The sequence below is a fragment of the Amphiura filiformis genome, chromosome 11, assembly GCF_039555335.1.
Source record: "Amphiura filiformis chromosome 11, Afil_fr2py, whole genome shotgun sequence".
Classification (NCBI taxonomy): Eukaryota; Metazoa; Echinodermata; class Ophiuroidea; order Amphilepidida; family Amphiuridae; genus Amphiura; species Amphiura filiformis.
This window is the reverse complement of record NC_092638.1, coordinates 39,228,952-39,256,642: the sequence shown is the minus strand read 5'-3', so window position 1 is coordinate 39,256,642 and position 27,691 is coordinate 39,228,952. Positions and strand designations below refer to the sequence as shown.

General features: G+C 37.6%; 1 protein-coding gene across 1 annotated transcript in view; it reads right to left on the bottom strand.

The window, feature by feature from the left end:
* Positions 1-27,691, bottom strand: part of LOC140164826 (serine/threonine-protein kinase SMG1-like) — a 114,543-nt gene that overhangs the window by 34,906 nt on the left and 51,946 nt on the right. Inside the window, 16 exon segments of the mRNA XM_072188202.1 lie at positions 418-611; positions 2,768-2,902; positions 3,616-3,786; positions 3,978-4,089; positions 5,178-5,320; positions 6,044-6,222; positions 7,131-7,295; positions 7,582-7,807; positions 8,562-8,750; positions 18,092-18,257; positions 22,615-22,768; positions 23,558-23,921; positions 25,078-25,331; positions 25,746-25,878; positions 26,208-26,364; positions 27,243-27,497. Coding sequence (XP_072044303.1) covers positions 418-611; positions 2,768-2,902; positions 3,616-3,786; positions 3,978-4,089; positions 5,178-5,320; positions 6,044-6,222; positions 7,131-7,295; positions 7,582-7,807; positions 8,562-8,750; positions 18,092-18,257; positions 22,615-22,768; positions 23,558-23,921; positions 25,078-25,331; positions 25,746-25,878; positions 26,208-26,364; positions 27,243-27,497 — 2,997 coding nt within the window.

The window sequence follows — 27,691 nt, the reverse complement described above, 5'->3', positions numbered from 1 at the left end:
TGACCCATTGGTCATCGCTGAGTAACGAGGGCGGGGACCACTTCTACACATTTGATGATCATCAGCGCGGACCTGGACCATGGAATTAAGAGATTCACTTTAGTTACCAGATTTCAAAATGCGGTTATCTTCAAAAATAGCTTGTGTTCATATACCCAGAAAAACATCCTGAAGCACCTTTCAAACATTTTCCATTTTCCTAAATCATTTACAGGAAAGCTTTGGAAAATAATCTATATCAGTAAACTTCATGAAAACTGAAATCTCTATACATGACTCTATGCTATTTTAACAGTCTTATCTAAAAAACAATTCAAGTTGTTGAAGTCCAAACTGTCTTATAACAATTCCAAAGTTATATAGGACATACTTTATAGCAGATTTCAAAACTTTCTTTAAAAAAAAACCTCCACCCACCTTTTGTTCTTTGCAAACATGGTATTGACAATGGCTAGAAACTGCATGATTCTCTCATCCAAATGCAGATCTTCCAGACCTTTGAAGAGGTATGTGTATCTCTTACTGTCTCTTCCTATAAACACCAGCTTCTTAGGTTTAGTCTTGGTAGGAAGAATATTGACAGACTCTGCAAAGGAATCGATGCTCATCACCTATGGTAAACAGGAAATAAAACATTTATGGCCAAGAAATATTACAAATACTGTTCAGTGAAAGTTGAAAGGATAGTCCGATTTCTTCAGACAAAGTTATCATATTGGCTGAATAGCTGCAACCCTTACTCTCAATCCTTGAAATTGATTTTGAAATTCATACTTCAATATCATCTCATCTCACAAGTTCAGAACAAGAACCATTCCCATCCAAAAACAGTAATTGCCCAAAGAAAAAAGGGTCTACTGACTTTGGATAATACAATGAGCTATTCACCCTTACGGCTATGATGCTACCTCATTAATAAAACATATACATGTCTTATGCTTATTTATTTGACTCCAGGCTATGATTGTAGGCTTGCCTGATTCCCAGCTGGACCATATGGGCTGCATGCATTGGTAATGCATTATTCATAAGAAATCACAAAATGACAAATAAGTACCGGTAATGCTTGCCAATCAGTCTAAGCAGAATTCTGTGTGGACAATAAATAGGACACCCCACATTTAGATTTTCGGCTTACAAAACCCCAATAAAACATCTGTCAGTTTTTTTGGTTTTTTAATTTTGGATAAAAAGTGGGGATAAGATTTTTTATTTGACCAGCATCTTCACAGTAATACAATGAAACCACCTTCACTTTTCCTTAGCTGAATTTTTTTACAGTTTGACCCAGTTTGAATTGTTTCTTCTTGAGTTGATGATTACTATCTCCATTTAACTATTTGCTAAAAATCCACTTTTTGCTCAACATTTAGCCTGTAAATTCAGCTTTAGTCAATAAAAACAACAAGATAGCAATACAGAATTCATTTTTAAGTGAAAATTCATCCCTGGAGCTTACCGGACTTGGGGGACACACAAGGCCTGGGAGTGGTATGATGGTGTCCTTCATAGAACCTAGCTTAGGGCTGATGTCACTCATCTGCAACATGAATGTTGCTATTCATCCCTGGTGCTTACCTGACTTGGGGGACACACAAGGCCTGGGAGTGGTATGATGGTGTCCTTCATAGAAGCTAGCTTAGGGCTGATGTCACTCATCTGCAACATGAATGTTGCTATTCATCCCTGGTGCTTACCTGACTTGGGGGACACACAAGGCCTGGGAGTGGTATGATGGTGTCCTTCATAGAAGCTAGCTTAGGGCTGATGTCACTCATCTGCAACATGAATGTTGCTATTCATCCCTGGTGCTTACCTGACTTGGGGGACACACAAGGCCTGGGAGTGGTATGATGGTGTCCTTCATAGAACCTAGCTTAGGGCTGATGTCACTCATCTGCAACATGAATGTTGCTATTCATCCCTGGTGCTTACCTGACTTGGGGGACACACAAGGCCTGGGAGTGGTATGATGGTGTCCTTCACAGAACCTAGCTTAGGGCTGATGTCACTCATCTGCAACATGAATGTTGCTATTCATCCCTGGTGCTTACCTGACTTGGGGGACACACAAGGCCTGGGAGTGGTATGATGGTGTCCTTCATAGAACCTAGCTTAGGGCTGATGTCACTCATCTGCAACATGAATGTTGCTATTCATCCCTGGTGCTTACCTGACTTGGGGGACACACAAGGCCTGGGAGTGGTATGATGGTGTCCTTCATAGAACCTAGCTTAGGGCTGATGTCACTCATCTGCAACATGAATGTTGCTATTCATCCCTGGTGCTTACCTGACTTGGGGGACACACAAGGCCTGGGAGTGGTATGATGGTGTCCTTCATAGAACCTAGCTTAGGGCTGATGTCACTCATCTGCAACATGAATGTTGCTATTCATCCCTGGTGCTTCCCTGTCTTGGGGGACACACAAGGCCTGGGAGTGGTATGATGGTGTCCTTCATGGAACCTAGCTTAGGGCTGATGTCACTCATCTGCAACATGAATGTTGCTATTCATCCCTGGTGCTTACCTGACTTGGGGGACACACAAGGCCTGGGAGTGGTATGATGGTGTCCTTCATGGAACCTAGCTTAGGGCTGATGTCACTCATCTGCAACATGAATGTTGCTATTCATCCCTGGTGCTTACCTGACTTGGGGACACACAAGGCCTGGGAGTGGTATGATGGTGTCCTTCATAGAACCTAGCTTAGGGCTGATGTCACTCATCTGCAACATGAATGTTGCTATTCATCCCTGGTGCTTACCTGACTTGGGGGACACACAAGGCCTGGGAGTGGTATGATGGTGTCCTTCATGGAACCTAGCTTAGGGCTGATGTCACTCATCTGCAACATGAATGTTGCTCGCTTGGTGGCTCGCTGCTGTAATATTCCTTGTAGCTGACAGAAAATGAGAAGACATAAAGTGAATTTTAAATCAGAGTCTGTTCAACAACAAAAATAAAGAAGGAGCTCAGGCAAACTGACACTATATTAAAGGAGAGAAAAAATCAGATTCGAACCAGTGCGCACTCACGATTACATGTCAATAAGTTTCCCACCACACGCTACAACAGCTCATAGCAGATCTGCCGGCAAATTAAACATGTAATGATTTTATTCTCTTGAAAATGTCTCATGGCCAAGTAAATCAAATATCAATAACTTGAATAATCTCTTATTTATGCTTATTCAAAATACCTATCATATAAGCAATTGAGCATTCATATGTTGAAATCTATACACTTCCTATGGGAGACATGCCCTTAATCTCATACACAGGGTGTAGATTTCAAATAGAGTCACCCATTTTTAAACTCACGTTAGCCAAAAATTTGTGGGTCTGGTTTTAGGCCCTCAATATTATTAACATAATATAGTTGAGTTACAATAACAATTACATAGATGTAAATAATTTTTAGTGTAAATCTAATCACATATTATGTACATGTACTCCTTATTTAATGCTTTTTGAGGCACAAAGAGTAAGTTGACTATCACCAGCTCATAGCCAAAAGACACAATTACCACTAATGACTAGTCTATGACTATAGTCAACTATGACTATGACTTTAGTCAACTACATGCAACCCTACAAGAGCATAGGTACTAACCTGTTTAAACAGTGTCCAGCTAGTGAGTGGATGGCTTGGATCCTTGGGTGTTTTCAATGCAGTCAATGCTTTCTCTATGGTAGCCTGGAATGTGTCCTGGAAGCTCTTCTCATTGGGTGTCTCTGCATTCTCACTGGTAATGGAGTGAACTTGCTCTAATGCATATACAATCTGATGAAGGCAATAGTCAGGTCATTAAAACATTTCATGTAGTTTTGTAACAATTGTACTCATTGCTTCGCTATAATTGTTCACATTATTTGCCATACAATGTTAATAATCACAATCAATGCTCTGAAACATGCTTAAATGTGACTAATTTATTTCTTGATTGATTGATCGATTTGATTGTTTAGACATACCGGTTTCATGATAGCGTTATGCTTTTCTGCTATTATAAGTTCTTTCTCCTCGGCAGACAGACTATCATTATTCTTGACTCTCTTCACCTCTTCCTCTAATTGATGCAAACGCCTGTAAAATAAACATCAAGAATGAAAACTTTCTTTGTTTGAAATATTACAACCTTTTGACTCTTTTGATTGATTTTTATATCAACAACAGAGGATGCACCCTCGAATGCATTTTAAGCTGTTTGAAGTCAATTGCACATCTCAGCTAAACAGGTTCCATGATTGGAATGTTGGAAAGTTTCATATTAACGTCCGCGTTTGCCAGCATACGCACCCCAACCCCTACTTGTGTGTGCCGGCAATCGCGGACCTTGTATATTCCTATCCAAACAAGAATGCCTAAATCGGTTTTTAATCAACAAACCGAGGACAAAATGGCAAATTATTTGTATATAGCTGTATATGATACACCATACGAAATATGCCCAGTAACTGCAGTCGTTATTTCTAATGCCAAATAGAGGTCATATCTCTAAAAAGCATTTGGCATGCAAATGTGACCTACTGCAGACCTCAAACTGAGGACGGTGCTCACTTGCGGGTAGGGACACGGTTTAAATATGAAAAGTCCTGTGTGTGTCCTTAAATGCACACCCCCACACATACATTAATATACAGTAAGCCAAAAAATTAAGGTACCAGTTGTGTTCACCCCTGTATATCCTAAATATGTAAGATTAAAACAAGCAGCCAATACCTGTACTCTATAGCTCTGATTTAAGACCTTATTTGTTGAAATTGGTTGAGAATTAAAGAAACAGTGATCTAAAACCTAATGAAAAAACAAAATCCAAAGTTGCACTTTTGTATTCTAATCAATGAAAGCACGACGCTAGTTTTAACGTGCTAATCAATGGAAGCACGGCGCTAGTTCGCTTGTTCGCGAACGCGTTGTGTACAAATCAATAGGGCATCATATGGAGCAAACTGTAACTTTTAAATTGGCATCTTCTTTGAGTTTTTGGATCGTCGTGTGTTTGTTTCTTGAACAATTTCAACAAATGAGGTCTTAAATTCGAGCTAAAAGATGTAGCTATTGGCTGCTGGTTCCAATTATGACATATCTGTCTTTGTTTAGGATATACAAGGGGTGAACATAACTGGTACCTTAATTATTTGGCTTACTGTATATCAAGTTGTATATCTTACCTTGTAACATCTACATGGAGCTGTGTGAGTGTTCCTAACCAGAGTTCTTCCCACAGTACTGTGATACGTCTCAGTTCTTGAACAAGAACTTCAACTTGACATACAAGTGTAGGGTTATGCTTAGACAGGGTGGTTACTATTGCCTGAAAAAAAAACAAGTACCAATCAGTTAAAATATTTGGCTAAAAACATTCCAAAGTAAAATAAAAGTATATATTACAACCAAAAGAAAACCATAAGTTTAGACACAGGGGCTAGCCTGGAAGGTGTGACTCTTCCAACACATCGGGACACATACATAAAATGAAGTACATGCCATATTAGAGAAAGATGTTTCAAAAACAGTCTGACATGTTAAAACATATCAAACATTACAACCCAACAAACACAACCATCATCACAGAAGTTTGGAAATGTTCTAACTAAAAATAAGAGCAGCAATGCTGTTGAAGTCTCGCTTGAATTTATCATTCACAAATTAATTAAAATTTAATAAAAGGGCATATATATTGCTCGGACAACATCATATCATTGGAAAACTAATTATATGAGGACAAAGATGACTGCTTTTTTGAGAAAATAAGTACTTCAAAATTGATATTCTGTAAAAACCAACTTTAAGGGAGTGAGTTTCTTTGAACGAGTCAGATTTGTCCTTGAAATTACAGTGATCTCATGTCATGGGCCAGCGTTGTGAGAGAATGGACTGCCAACACTATCAATACACAGAGCGTATTGTGTTGTTCTGAGGAAAAAACTCTGAATCAAGTGTTACAAATTTAATGGTTTTTGCACATATGGATCAAGTCAGGCAAATTTTGTCTTGTATTTGAAAAGTCTTTCCCAAGTCTATCATGTTCTCTTACCTGCAAGCAATCTTCCAGCATACTCATGGATCTATTCCTCTCTTCTTCCTCTATAGACTTTTCCAAGTCCTGTGGATTCTCTGCTTGATTTTGTGATTGATCACTTTCTGCTCTGGCCCTTGCTACATCTTCTTTACTTGGACTGGTTAAAAGCTTGGTGAGCATGCTTTGCTGTACAACTAAACAAAACATAACCATATATTTTACGTCAAGACTTTTTTCTTTCATATCATTTTGGAATCGTGTTTAATATTAAACAACTTGCTGCAGTACCTAATAGGTAAGTATACCATGTTTAATAATCAAAGATTATTGCCAGGTACACAGACAAGCAACTGGACTGTCGTGGCAATGGGCTATTCCAGTTTAAATCCATACATCCCATGTAGAAGACCTATAACCCTAACCTTGCACACAGTGGGTGTAGATTTCATATGGAGTCACCCATTCAGGTAACCTCCATTTGAAATTCACACTTGCTGTGTAGGAGATTAAGGTCATGTCTTCCATAGGGGGTGTATAGATTTCAACTGGAATAACCCAATTTCTCTGCTGATGTCAACCCATGCTATGCACCCCCCAAAAAATCAATCCTGCGTGCACCTTTAAACACCTTGCTATGGTAGAACAACTAAGTATACCATGTCAGTCACCTATAATTGCCTGATATACACAGACATATAAGAAAACAAGCAACTTGATTGTAGCAGTAATTTCTCTGGTATAATCCCCCTTGTGTTTAGCCAATTGCTCCATAAAACAACACACAAACAAATGCACAAAAACATTTTCAAGGAATTGTGTGAATCTTTAATTAATTTGAACAAAGGATACAGGACAGGCATGATGTGGAGCTGAAGAAAAGAGTCGCTAAGAGAATAGCATAGATGGGAGCAGCAGAACTGCCTAATTATGTTAAGTAAGTAAATATCCTTGGCAATGTAGGAAAGTAATTTGGTACTAATACTGTGGACAGCTGCACAGAAAAAATTAATTCAAATGCATATTTGGCCAATAAAAATCTTTACACATGCTCATGGACATTATCAGCAATACAATTTCAAAGCCAATAGGTCACTATTCTTACCATCTTTATTCTTCTTGTGATCACTACTTGTAGGGCTGCCTACTACAGCCTGGTAGACAATCAGATGAGGCGAGTCTACTGCCACTCTACACATCAAATCTGAGATGCTTTGTCGTACGTATGCTTCGGGGTGGTTGAGACGAGAGAATAACTGAGGGATTATACCTGATTATGAGTAAACAACAAATGAAGAAAATGTATTAATTATCTAGTTTACAGTCATATCTATAGAATTATTGTCCAACTGCATTTGAACATTGTTAAGTTCATCATGATCATGATCTGACCTATATGTATACACACACACCCCCACCCCTCTTAAGGGGACTATAATAGGAGTAATATGCAGGTAGTATGTATCTGTTTTTTCTTATTGCCATACTATGGACATTTTATTTTACCACCATTTATAGTGAGTATAATGAAACGGATGGACAAATCAATCACATACTTTTCCATGGAGATGTGGGTGTATTCGCCAGTCCATCCTCCAACACATCTCTGAGTTCTCCAGCATACTTGACGAGTAGACGTAGCAACCTGAGTGTTGCCGTGATGTTGCCATCTTCTTGTGTTGCCTGACTCTCTACTGTCTCCTGCATTGACTCGTCTACACTGGATTGTGGTCTCAGTGCAGCAGGATTGTTGTTGCCACCTGGTGCTTTGTCAGAAAACTTCTGAAAATGCAAGACATAAGTGTAACATGCAAATAAAACAAAGCACAATCACAAAAGCATTGATTTTATTGTCATCATTTTATTGTTATTATTTTATTTAATGTCAAATATATCTAGGAATTAAAGGCTAATGAAACTTCAACCAGATCAAGTCACCAAATGTCTGGGTATTTCTAAAGGCCAGTAGCCGAAAATTGGGCATTACCATGATCGCAATCGACTGTAACATGGTAAACTATTTTTTTGGTCCTGTAGAGATTTTAAACCCAGGACCTCTTGCACCAAAAGGCAAAGACCTTAACCAGTGTGCCACGCTGCTCCCTATTATGATGATGTTCTTGATTTTCAAAGATATTTGGATGACTTTCTATCTAAATCAGTTCTTTAGTATTGAGGGTATTGAACTTTTTAAATAGCAGAAAGTCCTAAAGTTTGGGGTTCAATGTATTTTAAGCAAGAGATTATTTCTCATATAACTCAAGGTGAATCTGTGTAGCTTGTTGTTATTCAATATTTTAAAATGTGTATATTATAAGTGTATAAAATGGTTGTTTGCTATTTAATACTCACTCATAGGCTGACTCCCAACTGAATGATCTCGCATCGCCACACACAATGCACCAGAGTCTAACACCTTGAACCCCTTGGGCATTATGCACTACTTCAAGGGCTTATTTATTATCATTATTATTTTTAAAATCCATACCATTTACATTATACATTCAAGTATCAAACAATTTATATTTATTCTTACCCCACCAGTGAGTTTCAGGAATGTGAAGTACCCCCTTGCAGCCAACCTGTAGTGACTGAATATCCGACGACAGACACGATTCCACACCTCTAGTAGCTGGTCTACCACTCTGGGATCCACTGATTTCAATGCAGGGCACCCTGATTTGAGTTGCTTCCGAGTTGTCTCTCTACCGTCATGATACGCTGACTGAAAAATAATAGAATTTTTACAACTAAGTCAAATAAAAGTTAATACAATCTGATTTTTTTCCCACACAACTGGTAGCTACTAAGTGCATATGAAAATGTAATAAATATAATCCGATTCTTTTTGCACAACTGGTAGCTACTAAGTGCTAATGTAATAAATGCTCCTTCACTGCACTTTCCTTTAGCTTGATCATGCGCATATACCTCCCACACACACCCCTACCTGTCTGCACCAGCAATCACAGACCTTATGTATTGCTATCAAATTGAGATCGTCTGATACGATGTTAAATTGACATACCAAGTACCAAATTGGCAGATTTTGTGTGTGTAGGGGTGTGTGTGATACAATTGCCCATCAACTGCAGTCGATATTTCTAATGCTAATAGAGGTCATGTTGTCACAAACCGGTCAGCAATCAGGCATAAATTCATTGACGTATCCTGCGATTATTTGAGTCACTTGGTCCTGCTAAAGCCTCTAATCTACGATCCTGTACTGAAAAGGCGAGCACAATTAGTGGATAGACCAAAAGAGAAAGAGGACTTCCCCATCTGGTCTATGACACAAATGCACTTATACTTCTGTGATAATATCGCCAAAATACATTTAGCATGCAATTGCAACCTACTGCAGACCTTTGCAAACCAAGGACGGTGCTCATTTGCAGGTGGGTCCACACCCTTACAAAAATGAACCAGTGTTTGTGTCATTTTTTCCATGCCCTTGGTCCATGAAAACAAAAGAAACTAGGCCTCTTTTCATGGGTTTTCCATGGGTTGACCAACCCCTGAACAATGCCATGAATTGACCCATGATAGCAGGATTCTACCCTTGTTTTTAAAAGGGGTCCATGGGCATGAATCAAGCATTATAGACCCTCTGATATTCTCAAACAACCCCTGTTACCCTCATGATTTTCAAGGGTCTGTACATTATTACCTGCATGTGCAGGGGTTGAAAAACCAGAGGGCTGAAATGAACCCAAGTTTGTGTACTATTGATTTTCCAACCATCTTAATCCTAATTGCTCCACCCACTTCCTTTATCAAATAACCAATGAAGTGCTGCTGCACTTCACATCATATTCCTCTTTATCTGCAGAGAGCAGTGCTTTTGTAGTTTGTTTTTTTTTTTTTTGGTTTTTAGGCTGAATATTTATAGCAGGTGATGTTGGGAAATGGTTAAAGGTAAATCATGCTTGTGTATGTCCATCAGTTTGGGTTGTACTAAAATGTTCTGATGCACTTCAGGTTTTGAGTTGACAGTGTGTGTGGATGTGAGGGGTGCAATGTGTGTACAGGAATTTGAGGGGGGGGGGGGGGTTCGGATTGAGTATGTTAGGTAGTGCATGTTAAATAGTTTTCAAGGGGACTATTTTATACTAGAAAATTAATTCATCAAAAAAGTGGTCTAATTTGGAGCATTTCAAATTAATTTTCATCATAACAAATATTTTTAAGACTTTTTTTTTTGATATTTGATATTTGATATGTGATGACAAATTTGATGAATGATGTAGGCCTAGTTAATTTGTCATTTTTAGTGCATGGCAAATTAAATGTCAAGTTTAAAAAATAATCATTTAAAAATTATTAATTTGTCATTCAAAACTTGTTAAATAATCTAAGTTCGTCACCTACATTAAAGATGCTGCCAAACATCAACAAAATACTCAAGCAGGTTTATTCTCCAGTACCTTGAATTTCTTTTCATGTGTTAAATTTAATAATGAAAAGTTAATAAGTAAATAATAAATCATAACAATGCATGGTATCCATAAAATAAACCCTCAACATGTTTCATTTTAAATATTTATATGCTATGTATGATTTTTTAAGATTTCCATTATATTATAAAATGGCATGAGGCTTTCGGTGGGTTGAGGATTCTTTATAACTTAACTTTTGTCAAGGAACAAACTTAAATGATCTGACAGTTTTACTTATTTGATTAATTAAGCAAAAATATTGACTGTACACACCAACTTTCATGCCCATCCGACATTTTTTACTAATTTGACCTCAGATGACCCTGGCCCTGGTGACCCCGAATTACTTTCCAAAAATTTGGCTCCGAATGTTGACTGTATCCATCAAGTTTCATGCCCATCCGACAGGTTTTACTAATTTGACCTCAAATGACCCCTGGTGACCCGAAATGACCTTCCAAAAATTTAGTCTTAAATGTTGACTGTACCCACCAAGTTTCATGTCCCCATCCGACAGTTTTTACTAATTTGATCTCAAATCACCCCCGGTGACCCCAAAATGACCTTCCAAATATTTGGCTCTAAATGTTGACTGTACCCACCAAGTTTCATGCCCATCCAACAGTTTTTACTAATTTGACCTCAGATGACCTCTGGTGACCCCGGAATGACCTTCCAAAAATTTGGCTTTACATGTTGACTGTACCCACCAAGTTTCATGCCCATCCAACAGTTTTCACCAAGTTTCATGTTTATCCGACAATTTTTACTAATTTGACCTCAGATGACCTCTGGTGACCCCAAAATGATCTTCCCAAAATTTGGCTCTACGTGTTGACTGTACCCACCAAGTTTCATGCCCATCCAACAGTTTTTACTAATTTGACCTCAGATGACCTCTGGTGACCCCGAAATGACCTTCCAAAAATTTGGCTCTACATGTTGAATGTACCCACCAAGTTCCATGTCCATCCGACAGTTTTTACTAATGTAACCTCAGATGACCTCTGGTGACCCCGAAATGACCTTCCAAAAATTTGGCTCTACATGTTGACTGTACCCACTAAGTTTCATGCCCATCTGACAGTTTTTACTAATTTGACCTCAGATGACCTCTGGTGACCCCGAAATGACCTTCTAAAAATTTGGCTCTAAATATTAACTGTACCCACCAAGTTTCATGTCCATCCAACAGTTTTACTAATTTGACCTCAGATGACCCCTGGTGACCCCTGAAATGACCTTTCAATTTTTTTTTTTCTTTGAATGTTGACTGTACCCACCAAGTTTCATGCCCATATGACAGTTTTACTAATTTGACCTCAGATGACCCTGAAATGACCTTTCAAAATTTGGCTCTAAATGTTGAGTGCACCTACCAAGTTTCATGCCCATCTGACAGTTTTTACTAATTTGACCTCAGATGACCTCTGGTGACCCCGAAATGACCTTTTAAAAATTTGGCTCTAAATGTTAACTGTACCCACCAAGTTTCATGTCCATCCAACAGTTTTTACTAATTTGACCTCAGATGACCCCTGGTGACCCCGAAATGACCTTTCAATTTTTTTCTTTGAATGTTGACTGTACCCCACCAAGTTTCATGCCCATATGACAGTTTTTACTAATTTGACCTCAGATGACCCTGAAATGACCTTCCAAAAATTTGGCTCTAAATGTTGAGTGCACCTACCAAGTTCCATGCCCATCTGACAGTTTTTACTAATTTGACCTCAGATGACATCTGGTGACCCCGAAATGACCTTCCAAAAATTTGGCTCTAAATGTTAACTGTACCCACCAAGTTTCATGTCCATCCAACAGTTTTTACTAATTTGACCTCAGATGACCCCTGGTGACCCTGAAATGACCTTTCAATTTTTCTCGTTGAATGTTGACTGTACCCACCAAGTTTCATGCCCATATGACAGTTTTTACTAATTTGACCTCAAATGACCCCTGATGACCTGGGGTGCCCTTGACCCACTATCAATACAAACTTGTTCTGTCTTGGGTCAAGATCCACCCACCCACCAATTTTTTGGACAAATAATAATTGCCCTAAACTAAACTTGGACTAACTAAACTAACCCCCCCCCCATTTAACATGTGCTTAATATCTGTATCGTCCAAGCATCCTCATCTTCAATGCATCGTTCACTATTTACCACTATGGAATTATATTGCAATGTTGCACAAATGTAGGCCTATAGATGAGTTTCTTGACGGCATTACATGCAGGTCTGGGCGAGCACGGCATGAGAAAATAAATAAACCCTGAAATCTACCAGTTTGGTTATTTTAATTTTTGCAGGGAATTTTTGATATCAGTGCTGACGATATGAACAACTTCCTCGAGGCTTATAAATTGGAATATTATTTTATTCGTACATCATTTTTAGCATTTAGTTTAGACTTTTGACTTTTTCAATGCTTGTGCTTTTTAATAGGAACTTTAGGAGAATTAGTTCAACGACAAAATTAACGTTATGGTTAGTGTTACCATGTTACAAGTACCGTTTTTATTACATTTTTCGAGGGTTCGGTTTTGTGCGGATATTGATTTTTACACACACAAAATAGTTGAGTAGTTGAATAGTAAACTGCTGTAGGCCTACTTCAAGTTAGGAGTCCTCCTTCACGCTGCCCGGGCACGCTGTTTTGATAAAAATATTTAGTTGTGTTGAAGCAAAATCTATGGTTGAAGCAACTCTTTTCGTCTAAAATGCAGTAAAATCGGAGATTCAACTTTTTTAAAAACTCGCACAGCAAATGACAAACGGGTATAAATCGTTCAATCCATGAGTCATGGCGTCGAAACGCAATATGCCCATTCGTTTAGGCCTAAGTCGGAAAGTTTAAAAGCACTTTTATAAACTATTTTAAGCACTTTTGCGAACATTTCACAACAGAAAAAAATAACAAAGGGTTTTAAAAATTCACATACTTTCCAGTTTTTCCACGACCCTACAAAACCCCGAAAATGCTATGCCTTACAGCACAACTCTCGGAAAATCTCCGACTTCTGAGGGCAACCCTCAAAAATTCAGTGACTTCTGAGGGCACCGACCCTCTGACTTCCATGGGTTCAACCCTCGAAACCCTCGGAAATTCGAGGGCTCAACCCTTGGAAAAACTGTGACAACCCTCGGAAATACTGTGAATTCCGAGGGTTGAGCCCTCGAATTTCCGAGGGTTCAGAGGGTTGAACCCATGGAAGTCAGAGGGTCGGTGCCCTCAGAAGTCACAGAATTTTTGAGTGTTGCCCTGGGAAAAACTGTGGCTCCGAGGGCACAGCTTCGGAATATTTTACAGTAGGCCTACCTAGACTGTGTTTATATCATGGTTATGTTTAATATGTGTATACGTTTCTTATGCTGCAACGCCTGCACGTGCAGATGAGATGCTTGGAAGTTTGATTAAACATTTTAAAAGCACATGGCAATTAGGGTGTTAGGGGTGTCCCAATTTAGTTTGCAAGAATGATTATTATTATTTGCCCAACAATAATTGTTGTTCTCAGAAATCGGATGACATCAATATTGATATCATATCAATTATCAATTAGGCTGTTCCAGTTAAATTACATACCCATATGGGTCCAAAATGGCTGTTCCATTTAATTTACATACTCCCTCTGAAATGGCCCACAAAATGGCTGTTCCATTTAATTTACATACTCCCTCTGAAATGGCCCACAAAATAGCTGTTCCATTTAATTTACATACTCCCTCTGAAATGGCTGTTCCATTTGATTTACATACTCCCTCTGGAATAGCTTCCCCTAATCAAATTGCATATTGTGTATTTCAAGCTATCAAAGTACACTGAATAAGAGCTTCACTGAATAAGAGATTTTTTAAAATAGAAAAAATATTTTGATTTTTTTTAATTGATATTGATATCAATTAGGCTGTTCTAGTTCAATTACATACCCATATGGGTCTAAAATGGCTGTTCAATTTAATTTACATACTCCCTCTGAAATGACCCCAAAATAGCGGTTCTATTCAATTTACATACGCCCTCTGAAATGGCTGTTCCATTTAATTTACATACTCCCTCTGGAATAGCTTCCCTAATCAAATTGCATATTGTGTATTTCAAGCTATCAAAGTGCATAGCTTCACTGAATAAGAGATTTTTTAAAATAAAAAAAATATTGATTTTTTTTTTAAATTGATATTGATATCAATTAGGCTGTTCTAGTTCAATTACATACCCATATGGGTCCAAAATGGCTGTTCCGTTTAATTTACATACTCCCTCTGAAATGACCCCAAAATAGCTGTTCCATTTAATTTACATACTCCCTCTGAAATGGCTGTTCCATATAAATTACATACTCCCTCTGGAATAGCTTCCCCTAATCAAATTGCATATTGTGAATTTCAATCTATCAAATTGCATAGCTTCACTGTGAATAAGAGAGAATTTTTATTTTATTTTTTTACTTAGTTCAATTACATACCCATATGGGTCTAAAATGGCTGTTCCATTTAATTTACATACTCCCTCTGAAATGACCCCAAAATAGCGGTTCTATTCAATTTACATACGCCCTCTGAAATGGCTGTTCCATTTAATTTACATACTCCCTCTGGAATAGCTTCCCCTAATCAAATTGCATATTGTGTATTTCAAGCTATCAAAGTGCATAGCTTCACTGAATAAGAGATTTTTTTAAATATAAAAAAATTTTGATTTTTTTTTAAAATTGATATTGATATCAATTAGGCTGTTCTAGTTCAATTACATACCCATATGGGTCCAAAATGGCTGTTCCGTTTAATTTACATACTCCCTCTGAAATGACCCCAAAATAGCTGTTCCATTTAATTTACATACTCCCTCTGAAATGGCTGTTCCATATAAATTACATACTCCCTCTGGAATAGCTTCCCCTAATCAAATTGCATATTGTGAATTTCAATCTATCAAATTGCATAGCTTCACTGTGAATAAGAGAGAATTTTTATTTTATTTTTTTACTTCAAATTTTTTTTATTTTTTATTGGGGGGGGGGTACTCATTCAGTGGATGTTTTAATGTTATCATTATTTCCAGATAAAGTGTAAACATTTTAGTTGAAAACCCCTTTAGAAGGTTATATAAGAAATTTAATAAAAATAATGAATGCAAAGTAGCCCTTCAATCCAAATTCTGCAATACATATATTATTGTATAATTTTGGTTTGTTTTGTTTTTTATTAAGAGCCTATTAATCTTGAACATTGATATGGCAGAGATGATCTGATAGCTATTGATTATAAAGACAAGTCAAGTGGTGACAATCTATGAACATTTTGCTCATTGCCATCCAGGATAATATAATCCCACTTGAAATCATCATGTAACAATAAGTATTGAGTGAGGTTTGAAAGTTCTGATGTTCTTTCTTCTCATTGGCCATGAATATGCAAAGTGTGTACACAACCATGGGACACTGACACATGATTTTTAAGCATTCAAATGTTGCAGACAAGATATATTTCACACCTGTGGTCATTTCCTATGACATGTTTTTGAACTTGGAACTTGTACCAACAAGCCACCTTTGCTTGTTCACTTGGGATGGATTAGGAAAGTAAATCTGTTAGTCTGTGAATGCCAATTTATAGGAAGTGCATCATGTGAAAAAATATGTAAGTACTGTAAAAGTCAATATTTTCGCGAGAAGATATTTTCGCGATTTTGAAGATTTTGTCAATTGCACGAGAATTAAATTTCGCGGTTTTGATATTGATACAATAGAAACCTAATGCAAAAGTTTATTTTCATGAAGTTTTTATTTTCGCGATTTTATGTCCACTCGCGAAATTCGCGAAAATAAAAACCTCGCGAAAATTTCTACTTTTACAGTACAATCATAGACCATTTAAAACTTGTGAATATGTTTTGACAGTGCATCTCAGTAAATTTGCTTCCACAATACCTGTAAGTGTAAGCAAATTATAGCTTCACTGTGTTTGTCACATTTTCCTAATCACCTAAACATTGATGGTTGAAGTTTCTAATTACCATAAGTTTTGTTTTTATTTTCAGTGCCATACATTTAAGCCATAATGTTCGATATTATAATATGAAATTGGTTTTTTTTCAAACCTGATTTGTTAGCATATTTGTAATGTTTACACATGTCCCAACTTGCACCTAAATGGAATTGGTCAAATTTGATGTGCTGTCAAACAGAGCAATGTTTTAATTAAAGTCATAATTCTGAATTATGACTTTATGTCCTCCTAGTACATTGTATAATAGAACTACGAGTTAAATAGCCAAAATAACCAGTAGGTTTCTTTTACTTGTTACCTTCTTCATTCTGCTCAAAATGAACAGGAACCCTTCACGACAATTATTACAATTATTTCAGCATTTTGAGTATAGAATAACAAATTTGAAGGAAATCATACATTGGGGCTTTAAGTCATTTCAAATACTGTTTAGTGGGCCGGCAAATCTTTAACCCTGCAAAAATAAGTATTACATCACATACAGTCATGTAGAACATGTGGATATAGTGTATTTGGAAATGTGAATTAAACATCCACTTAAACTGTTGAATTGATAAGATTGCAAAAAATTAACTCCCAAAAAATATACAGTCAACTCATTATTTATTTCAAAAAAATCAAAATCAGAAGGACATTCCTCATGTTCAGAATAAAATGCAATTTGTTGTGTCTGATGTGCTCTCTGATCCCTTAAAGCAATATTACAACATTATTTCCCAAAAGTTGATTTTTACAGTTACTAAGTATATTTCACCTGAAAATGTAAGTTTCACCCCTTTCTACTTTGATGAGTCCAAAAATAGGTTGACAGCCAAATATTGTTGAATATTTTGATGTGGGATGTGAACAGACATAAATTCACCATTTTATATTTATAAAGACATTATCAAGATTATGCTCAGGCTTGGTTCGACAAAGTATAATGGGCTAAAATTACAAGACAAGACTGCAGTATTAATAGAAAACCTACACAAAATAATTAACTGAATTTTCTGAGAGGCAAGTTGCATAATTTGCATTTATCTTCATCATGTTCATGAACATACAAAAATATTGCTTTAAAAATAAACACTGAAAGGCTTGACTGTTGTATACACACTTCACAGACAAATGTCAATCAGAATTAATCTGCAAGGGTAATCAATATGCTGATCAATGCTGGTCAAAAATCAGCCCTAGGAATTATCATGCAGTTGGGGTCTGCATGTGTAAACCAACCCTCTGACAATACAGTGAGATCAAGGGTCTGAGCTGTAAGTGACCCTCAATTTTCTGAGGGTTTCATGGGTTTTCTTTTCATGGTCATGGATTTAGTGTGATTTGATCAAACCCTTGGTATTTTGTTTTACAGAGTGTGAAATTCCTAGGGTGAAGCCCTTGATTTTCACTTATTCAGAGGGTAATATAGGCCTTAAACAAAGGAACATGGGTCTAAAAATATACATGCCCTCTATTCACCCTAGGTTGACCATTGGTTTACCCTTGATTTTCCATGGGTTTGTGGGTTGAAAAAGTGACACAACCTATGGTTAATTTTTGTAAGGGCAGTTTAAATGTGAAAAGTCTCTTGTATGTCCTCATTTGCAAGCAAACACAGACACACCCCTACATACCTGCATTTGTTCAATAACATCTTCTTCCTGTATAGTGCTGGCACTGCAATGAGCCTGACTCAATATCTCTAGTATCCCATCTGTTTCACTGTTTGTGATTCCCACAGGTAATATAGATAGCACTAATGATTTCTCTTCTTCTGTTAACTGTACTCCTCCATCAGAACTGTGAAATGAACAAAGTAACAGTATTAAATGAATAAGTCATATGTCAAGTCTTGGTATATTCTTCACACCCCAATCCCAGCAAACACAAAACATTTTTTTTAAAGAATGCAGAAAGGTTGCTAGAAAACGTTTAATTTGCGATATAATAACGTTTGGTAAACTTCCATCAGACTGGACCAAAGCAAGAGTTACTGGGATATTTAAGAAAGGTGATAAAACCAACCCAGAAAACTATCGCCCAGTGAGTCTTACCTGCATTTGCTGCAAAGTGCAAGAGCATATTGTGGTTAGTCATCTTGCCAAACATTTGAGCAAAAACAATGTCATCATAAATAATCAACATGGGTTTAGAGAAAAACTCTCTTGTGATACCCAATTACTGCAAGCTGTAAATGATTGGTCTACCACACTCAACCAACGTGGGCAGTCGGATGTCTTGTTTTTAGATTTCAGCAAGGCATTCGACAAAGTGCCTCATCAACACTTGCTCCACAAGTTATCCTTTTATGGAATCAATGGCCCAACACAACAATGGATAGGAGCCTTTTTATCTGGTCGCACACAATGTGTAGCTGTTGATGGCGAAGAGTCGGAATGGTGTCCTGTCACCTCTGGAGTGCCGCAGGGCTCAGTTATGGGTCCCGTATTATTCCTCATCTTCATCAATGATATCACAGATGGTATTACATGAATGCGTCTTTTTGCGGATGATAGTGTAATTTACAGGAATATAACATCTCCTGATGACCAGAGGGCACTACATCAAGACCTGATTAAAGTGTTTGAGTGGGCTGAGAGATGGGGAATGCAATTTAATGTGCAAAAGTGTGTCCATGTAACGATCACCAAGAAGAAGAAGCCACTTGATTACCAATACTCAGTAGGCACAGACACAATACCCAAGGAACCGTCTACCAAATACTTAGGCGTCACCATCTCATCTGATTTAACTTGGAGTAAACACATAACAAACATCAGAGCCAAGGCATCAAGAACACTGGGGTTAAGCCGGCGTAATCTTGGACCCTGTGATCGCACTGTAAAGGAGAAGGCATACCAGTGCCTAGTTAGACCCCAAGTAGAGTATGCTGCAGCCGTGTGGAACCCCTATACACAGCGTGATAAATCAATGCTTGAGAGTGTGCAGAGGCAGGCAGCACTTTTCACCATGGGTGATTATAGTAGATCCTCCAGCGTCACTGCCATGATCAACACATTACACTGGGACACACTGGAACATCGTCGGCTACTTGCCCAGGCTAACATGTTTTTCAAGATTCGCTTCGGACTAGTGAACATCACTGAACATCACTCTACCTCAATGCATCAAACCCAACACAAGACCAGGAAGAGGGCAGCACCAACTGAGATACCACCATCTGCAGACCAACCTTGATATTTATAGATATTCTTTCTACCCACGAGATATACCATTGTGGAATTTGCTCCCAACCCAGGCTGAGCTTGCAACATCACCAGAGGCTTTCAACTTAGCTGCGATGCCCTTCATCAGGCAGTTGCAGCCAGCAGCCTCCGGCAAGAGTTGGTAGACAGCAACTCATCTAGTTTTTAACCACACTGCACCTTAAGTTTCTTCAGCATTTAATTTTCTGCACTTTGGACCACATGCACATTGTTGCCAGCTTCCGGGACAGCAGATAATGCTTTTATGGAAGTCACCTATCAAGTATCAAGTATCAAGTTTCTGAAAGCTTGTCTGGAAGAAACCAGTTTACCCATGCAGAAAAATGGTTGCTTCCGTAATGACTGTTGATGTAAGGTCATTGTGTTTTGACCCGTGAGGTTATTGTTGTTATGGTTTACGAGCGCATCATACCACGTCCAATCGTAAGGCCCGTTATGGCCTAGCCATGAGCCAATGGGAGTAGACCTAATGTTGATGCGGGTTTGCTTTTGGTTCATATCACATTCAGCTTTCATCAAATTCGGATCGAGAAATTTATTTTCCCACCCACCACTCCCTAAATAAGAAAGTAAGGTTGAGGAAAGCTTTGAAGTGGTGGAGTATTGCTCTGGGGGAAGGTAATTTGAAATATATTTGTAAAGGTATAAATCCAAGCTAAAAAATCAAACTAGTTGGTACTGTTCATGCATGTAATATAGACAGCTTAGAATATTAAGCGAAAAATGTACAATTTAAATGATAGTTTTATTCCACTAAGTTAATCATCAATTTGCCATGAGGAAAGTGGAGCAATGGGGGGGGGGATTGTAGTCATGTAGGTGATTGAGTTTTTAGTACAACTACAAATCGTGTACATATGGTATAATTAAGCTGAAAATCATTCAAAGATTTTGAAATTCTGATATAATATTAGTCTACAACCTTTCATAGACTGTATACATGTGCTTCTCCCATGAGAAGTACATGTATTATTATTATTTGTGCATATTGGAATTTGGATGTGTTTTAAATTGGGAATGATGTACATGTACATGTAAATGTCTGTGAGTTTTGGTAAACAGTACAGTATATTTTTAGTATACATGTTGTTAAGCTGAAAATATTTATTTCATTATCGAAGTGGGTTGATAATATTGATTACCGTAATATTGGTTTTAAAAATAATCAGCAACTGTTCTTTGATTAGTTACATGTACTTCTATGAGTAGTACATGTAATGATTTTATGTGCTGGAAAAAGAAAAGTTGATTGGCACATCATGCCTTAAATTGAGTTTTAGTGTTTCAAAAGAGGGCCAACCTTTCTGCTGGTTCCTTACTGTGCATTTCAACATAAGCAGTATGTTTGTTGTTCAGTCGCTTACAAATCTTTAAAGTCAGTGGTTGAGCAGCCACAATTGCGAGTTTGTTGCCATTAATTCAAAGATGGTCAGGAATCTCTTTTGAGATCCAGTCATTGTAAGTTACAATTTGCCTAATTACAATGTATTTCAAAAGCATTAGCCGTTAGTGCTAAATATGGCATGGTTTATGAGTAGGTTGGTATTTTAGCCTATATAGCGTCAATGATAGTGAATGAGAGTAATTCCCTCTGCTTTTTCTGCATATTTTCTTAATTTGATGTATTTCTGAAGGTTCGGCAGCCATTGTTTCATATTTGTCAGCTTTTGCTAAACTTATATATATTGTATTGTAATTCACCCTAGCTTTTGATGTTATTTGTAAGCAGCTGCTCCCTTACAAATTTTTAGAGTAATTCACCCTAGCTTTTGCTCTTGCAACTTTATTTGCTTTGTTTTTGTATGAAGCTATTCTCTTACAAATTTTTAGAGTAATTCACCCTAGCTTTTGCTCTTGCAACTTTATTTGCTTTGTTTTTGTATGAAGTTATTCTCTTACAAATATATAGTGTAATTCACAACTAGCTTACGCATAATTATTACTTTTAGATACCTCATCCAAAAGAATTATGTTTGCCTTAGAATGCCAAAGGATTTCCCTAGGTAGAACTGCGTAACATCACACAGGTCCGTGGCAGTCGGTTATATAAATTATATTATATACCGATATTTATATTTTATCTGCTGAGCAACCTTCTTTATACAATGCACCCTAGCAATTATATGTTTGCCTTAGAATACTTAAGGATTTCCCTAGGTAGATCTGCGTAGCATCACACAGCTCCGTGGCAATTTGTTATGTTTGTATGTTTGTTTACATGTATGTGGCTTGCTGGAACCTTTATATACTTATGTAATTGATAATGCTTATCGTTGTTTGTTTATGTATAAATATTAAGCGAAAATAAATTCTTGATTCGGTTTGATGCTGATATGTGTGGCAAATTAAGTGGTGCGTCTCATATTCATTTCTAGTGTCTATGGGTAATAAACATTTTGTGAAAAATAATTATTGTTATTAGCCACAAAATGATGCCAGAAAATGTAAAATCATATAACAATATGCCAAAAAAATCCCAACAAAATGCAGTTGACTTTTGTCTGCTTCAAGCAGCTGATGTTGATATGTTTAAGTATAGGCAAAGGGACAAATCTATGTTCACAGGCCAGAGTGCCCGACTGCCCGTCTCTCTTTGGAAGTAATTGGCTCAGATTTCTCAATGAAATGTTGCTGTGGGGGATTGCTACACCTCCTTCACAGTGTGACTGTTACATTCACGACATTGAATAAAGCTAGTATCCATTTGTACACCTGGGTGAGGAGAAACAATAGAGGTGAAGAGCCTTGGTCCAGTGGGGATTCGAACCCACAACCTCATGCTACCTAGCGATACATACATACATACATACATACAAGATTTATATAGCGCCTTTTACATAAAGATCAAGGCGCGATATGAGTCATACTCTTAGACCGCTGCACCAACTTGCCACAACATGATTTGGAGTAGGGTCACATGATGATCTTACCTAGCAATATCTACTGCCTTTCTTCCCCATCTGTAGCACCAAGAAGCCAATGTAGCCCATGCTTTAGCCAACTCTGGTGCCTGCATTACGGCTAGGTGTAGCAGACGACCACAGGCAGCATCATTCTCACTGATGGCTGGGCTACTTCCAACCACTATGAAAAAGAACATATCAAAAAAGAATTGCGTTTTTAGAATTATGAATTGTCATAGGCTTACAACACTGTATAAGTCCCTGGAGGTTTGATGCCAGTCCTCATAGTGTTTGTCACATTATATACCAAGTTGGTCACTCATACCTGTCTATCAAGCTTTCATCCTGTTAGGCCAATACTAAGTTGGGCAATGGGTAATTCCAGTTGAAATCCATATACCCTCTATGGAAGACAGAGCCTTAATCTCCTACACAAGGGGTGTACATTTCAAATGGAGTCACCCATTTACATAACCTTATTTGAAATTCACACTCACTGTGTAGAAAATTAATGTCATCTCTTCCATAGGGAGTGCAATGGATTTCAACCGGAATAGCCTAATGCATCCTTGCCAAATTTACCCCCCTATTCTTGTCCTGAACTGTGGTTGGTTGAAAGTGTCCTTTTATTACATGGACATCCACATTTATATAACATAGGCAACAATAAATGTATGCATTTGTTTCAAATATTATGGACGCAATTGTTCTTCACTTTTGTTCTAGAAGATAACAAGACTATAATGATGAAATTACCATCCAACAATACTCTATTTTCACAAGCTTTTATTTTCACACAATTTCACATGTGAATATTACAACAAGTGAAACATGTTTTATATATCCAATTACATTTTTATTGAGGTAAATTTTGTGAAATGAAAAATTCATTCAAAAATGTGTCACAACTTCAGAATCAAGAAACATTTGTGTGCAAAGATATGTATGCAGTATCATAATATAAAATTACCTTCTGCAGATTCCCCATTACCATACGCTGCCAATCCCAGTCTCTGCATCACACCATCATGTTCCATATCCAGCAGTACATTCAAACTATTGGCAAGCGATGACTTGTCATTCATGTCAGCGGCTCTAGCCTGCTTTACGTGCCCAATGGCGCTGCGATAGTCCGCCTGGAACCACTTGACTAAACTCAGCAAGGATCTTGCTGTGTAGGAACTGATGGTATTAATCTCTTCCATAGTTGAGTTGATGCTAATGTTCACATGAGTTGCATAGTCTACTATACATTTAGCCATGGTTGTCCAGGCATCCGTGCTGCTACCCATACTTAAGGAGAGTTTGGCACATTCACGTTCCATGCGGAAAGCCTGCAACAAATGAATAAATGCAATTATAAAAAAGTCACAGATTTATATAGCACAATTACAAAAGATCATTGCGCTTTACTACTTTATCCCAAGACACACCTTATAAACCATTTTAGCATCATAGCTCTATTATAGCGGTGCACAACCCTAATCAGCCTACTTATATAATAACCATTGCAGCCAGGATTAGCTCCCTGAGTTTTGCACGGGTAGACCAGGACAACTAGCAGTAAGTTCCTTGCCCAGTGGAATTTTAAGGTACCTCAATTTTTCCACCATTACACAAATATGACATTGTGGGGGCTTGAACTCATACTGTCATGCACCAGCGTCTATGACGTTACTGATTCAGGTAACTGGACTGCACAATTATGTTTAACAAATGAATAAACACAATATCATGTTTGCATGTCTCTGTTACACTGACTGGGTTTGGGTGCACATTTGTGGGAAGTGGACATGAGCAGCAGTTGGTGCTGTGTATGGTCCTGCTTTAAAAGCTCTGCTATACATTAGTTTGCATCAAGTCATTAGGTGTGTATTTGTCTGGTCGCAGTAACAAATCGTGCACAAAAAGTTAATAGCACAGAGCATATACATGCATGTTGGCCTATTTGCATTGTTACCGTGAAAAGGCATTGATGGCACCTCTGAACTTGAGGTTAACCAAAGAATAGGATACAGGGGAGGGGCTGAGGTTAACCAAAGAATAGGATACAGGGGAGGGGCTGAAGCCTGGATGGGTTCTTGAGACCAAATCCCATCAGCTCTGGTGTTGGGGCTGAAGCCTGGATGGGTTCTTGAGACCAAATCCCATCAGCTCTGGTGTTACAAAATGTTCAAATTATTATATCCTGTATGCCTTGAAATTCATCATACATGAAGATTTTCATCTGGTTTTTCTGAGGTTTTAATCAAAACAATATTTTTAATTTCTCTCAATGCGAATGCAACATAGCCCTATGCTAATCCTTCATCAATTTGTCCTAATTGGGAATACAAGTTCAATTTTAATTCATGTGGCTAAAGGGAGCAAAAACCCAAATTTTTGTAAAAACATCCTAATAAACTGTCAAATTGTTGGCCTTAATCAATCAAAAAATATTTAGTGCTATACTTTTCTGGCACCTTAACTAGCCTTTGCATTTACTCTCACCATCATAGTCCTTTCTCCAGCTTTCTTGAAGTTACTGAGCACACTCAGTAAAGGTTTCTCTGCTTTCTCTCTGCTATTCTGTATCTCTAGACCCTGGCTAGTGAACAACCCTGCACCATCTTGGCTTGTTGTCAGCAGTTGTATCTGATCAGTCAGAAGCTTCTTGGCAAATGTTAGGTTGCCTTGCTTGCGAGCCAACTGAGCCGTGGCAAACTGTAGATTCACAAGCTGGTTTTGGATATCAAGAACTAGCCCTGAAACAAAAATACATGAGGATTTTCATGAATTGGTAACTTTTCAAGTACCTATAATGCAACTAAATATTTTTACACTGTACTGTCTGGTCTTGAAAGTTAGTGCTCCAACTACCAAAATCACCAGCTTAATTTTTGATTAATGCATTTTCAGTGCCATCAAAAACATATATCTGGTAAAAGGGAATATGATCTGACCCCTGACGGAAGTGTTGAGATTATTTCTCAAGACAAGACAAGATGATAAACAGGTAATTTAAGGAAAATACAATGCTAGAAACTCCCAACTGTAGATACATTTACAAGTTATATGTCAACTTCATGTTGCGACCTGTTCTACCTAGGTTAACTTTTGTGCCATGAAATGAATCAGATGTCAAATCAATGTACAAAGAGAAAAGAAATAAACCTTACCATTATTGTCTTCAGCAACTTGCATCTGTAGATAGTATTGGTATTTCATCACTTGAGTGGCTCTGCCTATAACTTTGGTATCATGAAGTGAGGGGTCAAGCTTGAGGTCAGACGATAAGGGGATAAGGCCCTCCTGAAACAATGGAACAAGATAAGATACTTGCAATCAAAGGTGCAGCTAGTGCAGTAAAGAATATTGTGATTGACATATTGGTCTGGCTTTGGCTGAATTAATCATTAACTTCAAATTTCAAAGACTTTCAAGCACAAATCATAAAATCCAAAAGATTCTCCAGACCTTGAAAACATATTTTCAAATTAACTGACTTTTAACGATATACAAGGTAAAACAAACCATGTTAAAGTCAACAAAACACAAAATGTGGAAGCTTTACCATTTAACTTCCACCCAAATCGTTTTGTAAATTGCTCTTAACAAAGTTATGTTACGTTCATTCTCACCTGATGGTACTCGTTGATGAAGTTAATCAATGCTTTGGTAGATTGCATGAGTACAGTGTGACCCTGGTTAGGGTAAGCAGGCCAGTCTAGCCATGCAGTCTGTACTCCACATAGACCCATCTTATGAGCTGTCTGTAACATCTGTATAACAGCAGATCTAAAACGGCAACACAAAGGGATCAAATTCAAGTACATGATGTGGGTAGATTGCATAAATACAGTGTGACCGGGGGAGGGATTCTGGTCAGGTACCCATACTCGATCCGAAAAAAAGCAAAACTAGCGCTAGTCTTGAGACTTCCACTAGGGATATTATATTCCCAACGTCTCTTCTAGTCCCACTAGGGATATCAAATTCACCTCTTCAAGTCTCCAAAGGGGTATCAAATTGTCTGATTCCATGTCCATATATCTTATTGTTTTAGAATTTTCAAAAATAGAACAAAACTTTCAAAAGTCATTTCGAAAACTATTCCTGTTAGGGGTATGTTTTTATAGAAATCTGGTCCTGCTATGGGTATATTTTCAATTAAAACTAGATCTAGAAAAGCAATACAAAGGAACAAAAGCTTAAGTTTTCGGGGAAATTCCCCCTTGGCACTGCAACTGCTGTGTTATTTCAATACCACTCACACTAAAACTTTGATTCACCTCAAGTTCTGTACTGATGTCCGGTCTTTTTTTTTTCGTGGTTACGGCACAGGCATGCTAGTAAACCACCCTTGTATGTGTGCGTGCACAATGTACGCTCTGCAAAATTAACTTTACACATTTGATTTGATACAGCTGCCAGCAAAATTCAGACCTATGTCACAACAAAACTTGAGGCGAACCAGATATATGTCCATAAATTACATAGTAATTACAAGAAGCTCATTGCACAAAATAGTAATATTAATTCAAAAATACACCAGGGAGCCTTTAGATATAACACATTTTGCATCCAATCTCTTCAATTATTTTCAATCATTAATGAGAAATGCAAACCGCACCATAGCGCCCTCTCACATTCCAAGATAAATAATGTGTACTTACAACGCTGGGTGTATAAATGTAGATCCATCACTCAACAAAGACACAGGGGCCTGGTAACATCCGGACAGATGGAAATGGGTCAGAGCTCTCACAAACTCAAACAATCCACGATCCAAGACTGCTTCCAAGTCTGGTACATCGTCGTTCATGACTGGGATGTTATCTGGATTAAGACCTTCCAACGAGAGGCCTGGGATCAAGTCTAGGTGCTTCGCAACTTCTACAAAGTCCCTGTCTTCAAATTTGCTCAAAGCCCTGGAAACAATTTAAAAATTAAAAATTATTAAATATAACAAGTGAATATCACTTTAATATGGACATCATTTGCAACTTTAAAATTTGTAAAAAAAAATAAATAAATAACTTCCTGTATTTCATATCTTAACAATATGTGACATGATCAAGGGGAATGAGTTGGATGTTGCTAATATTGTTTTTTTGAGGGTACA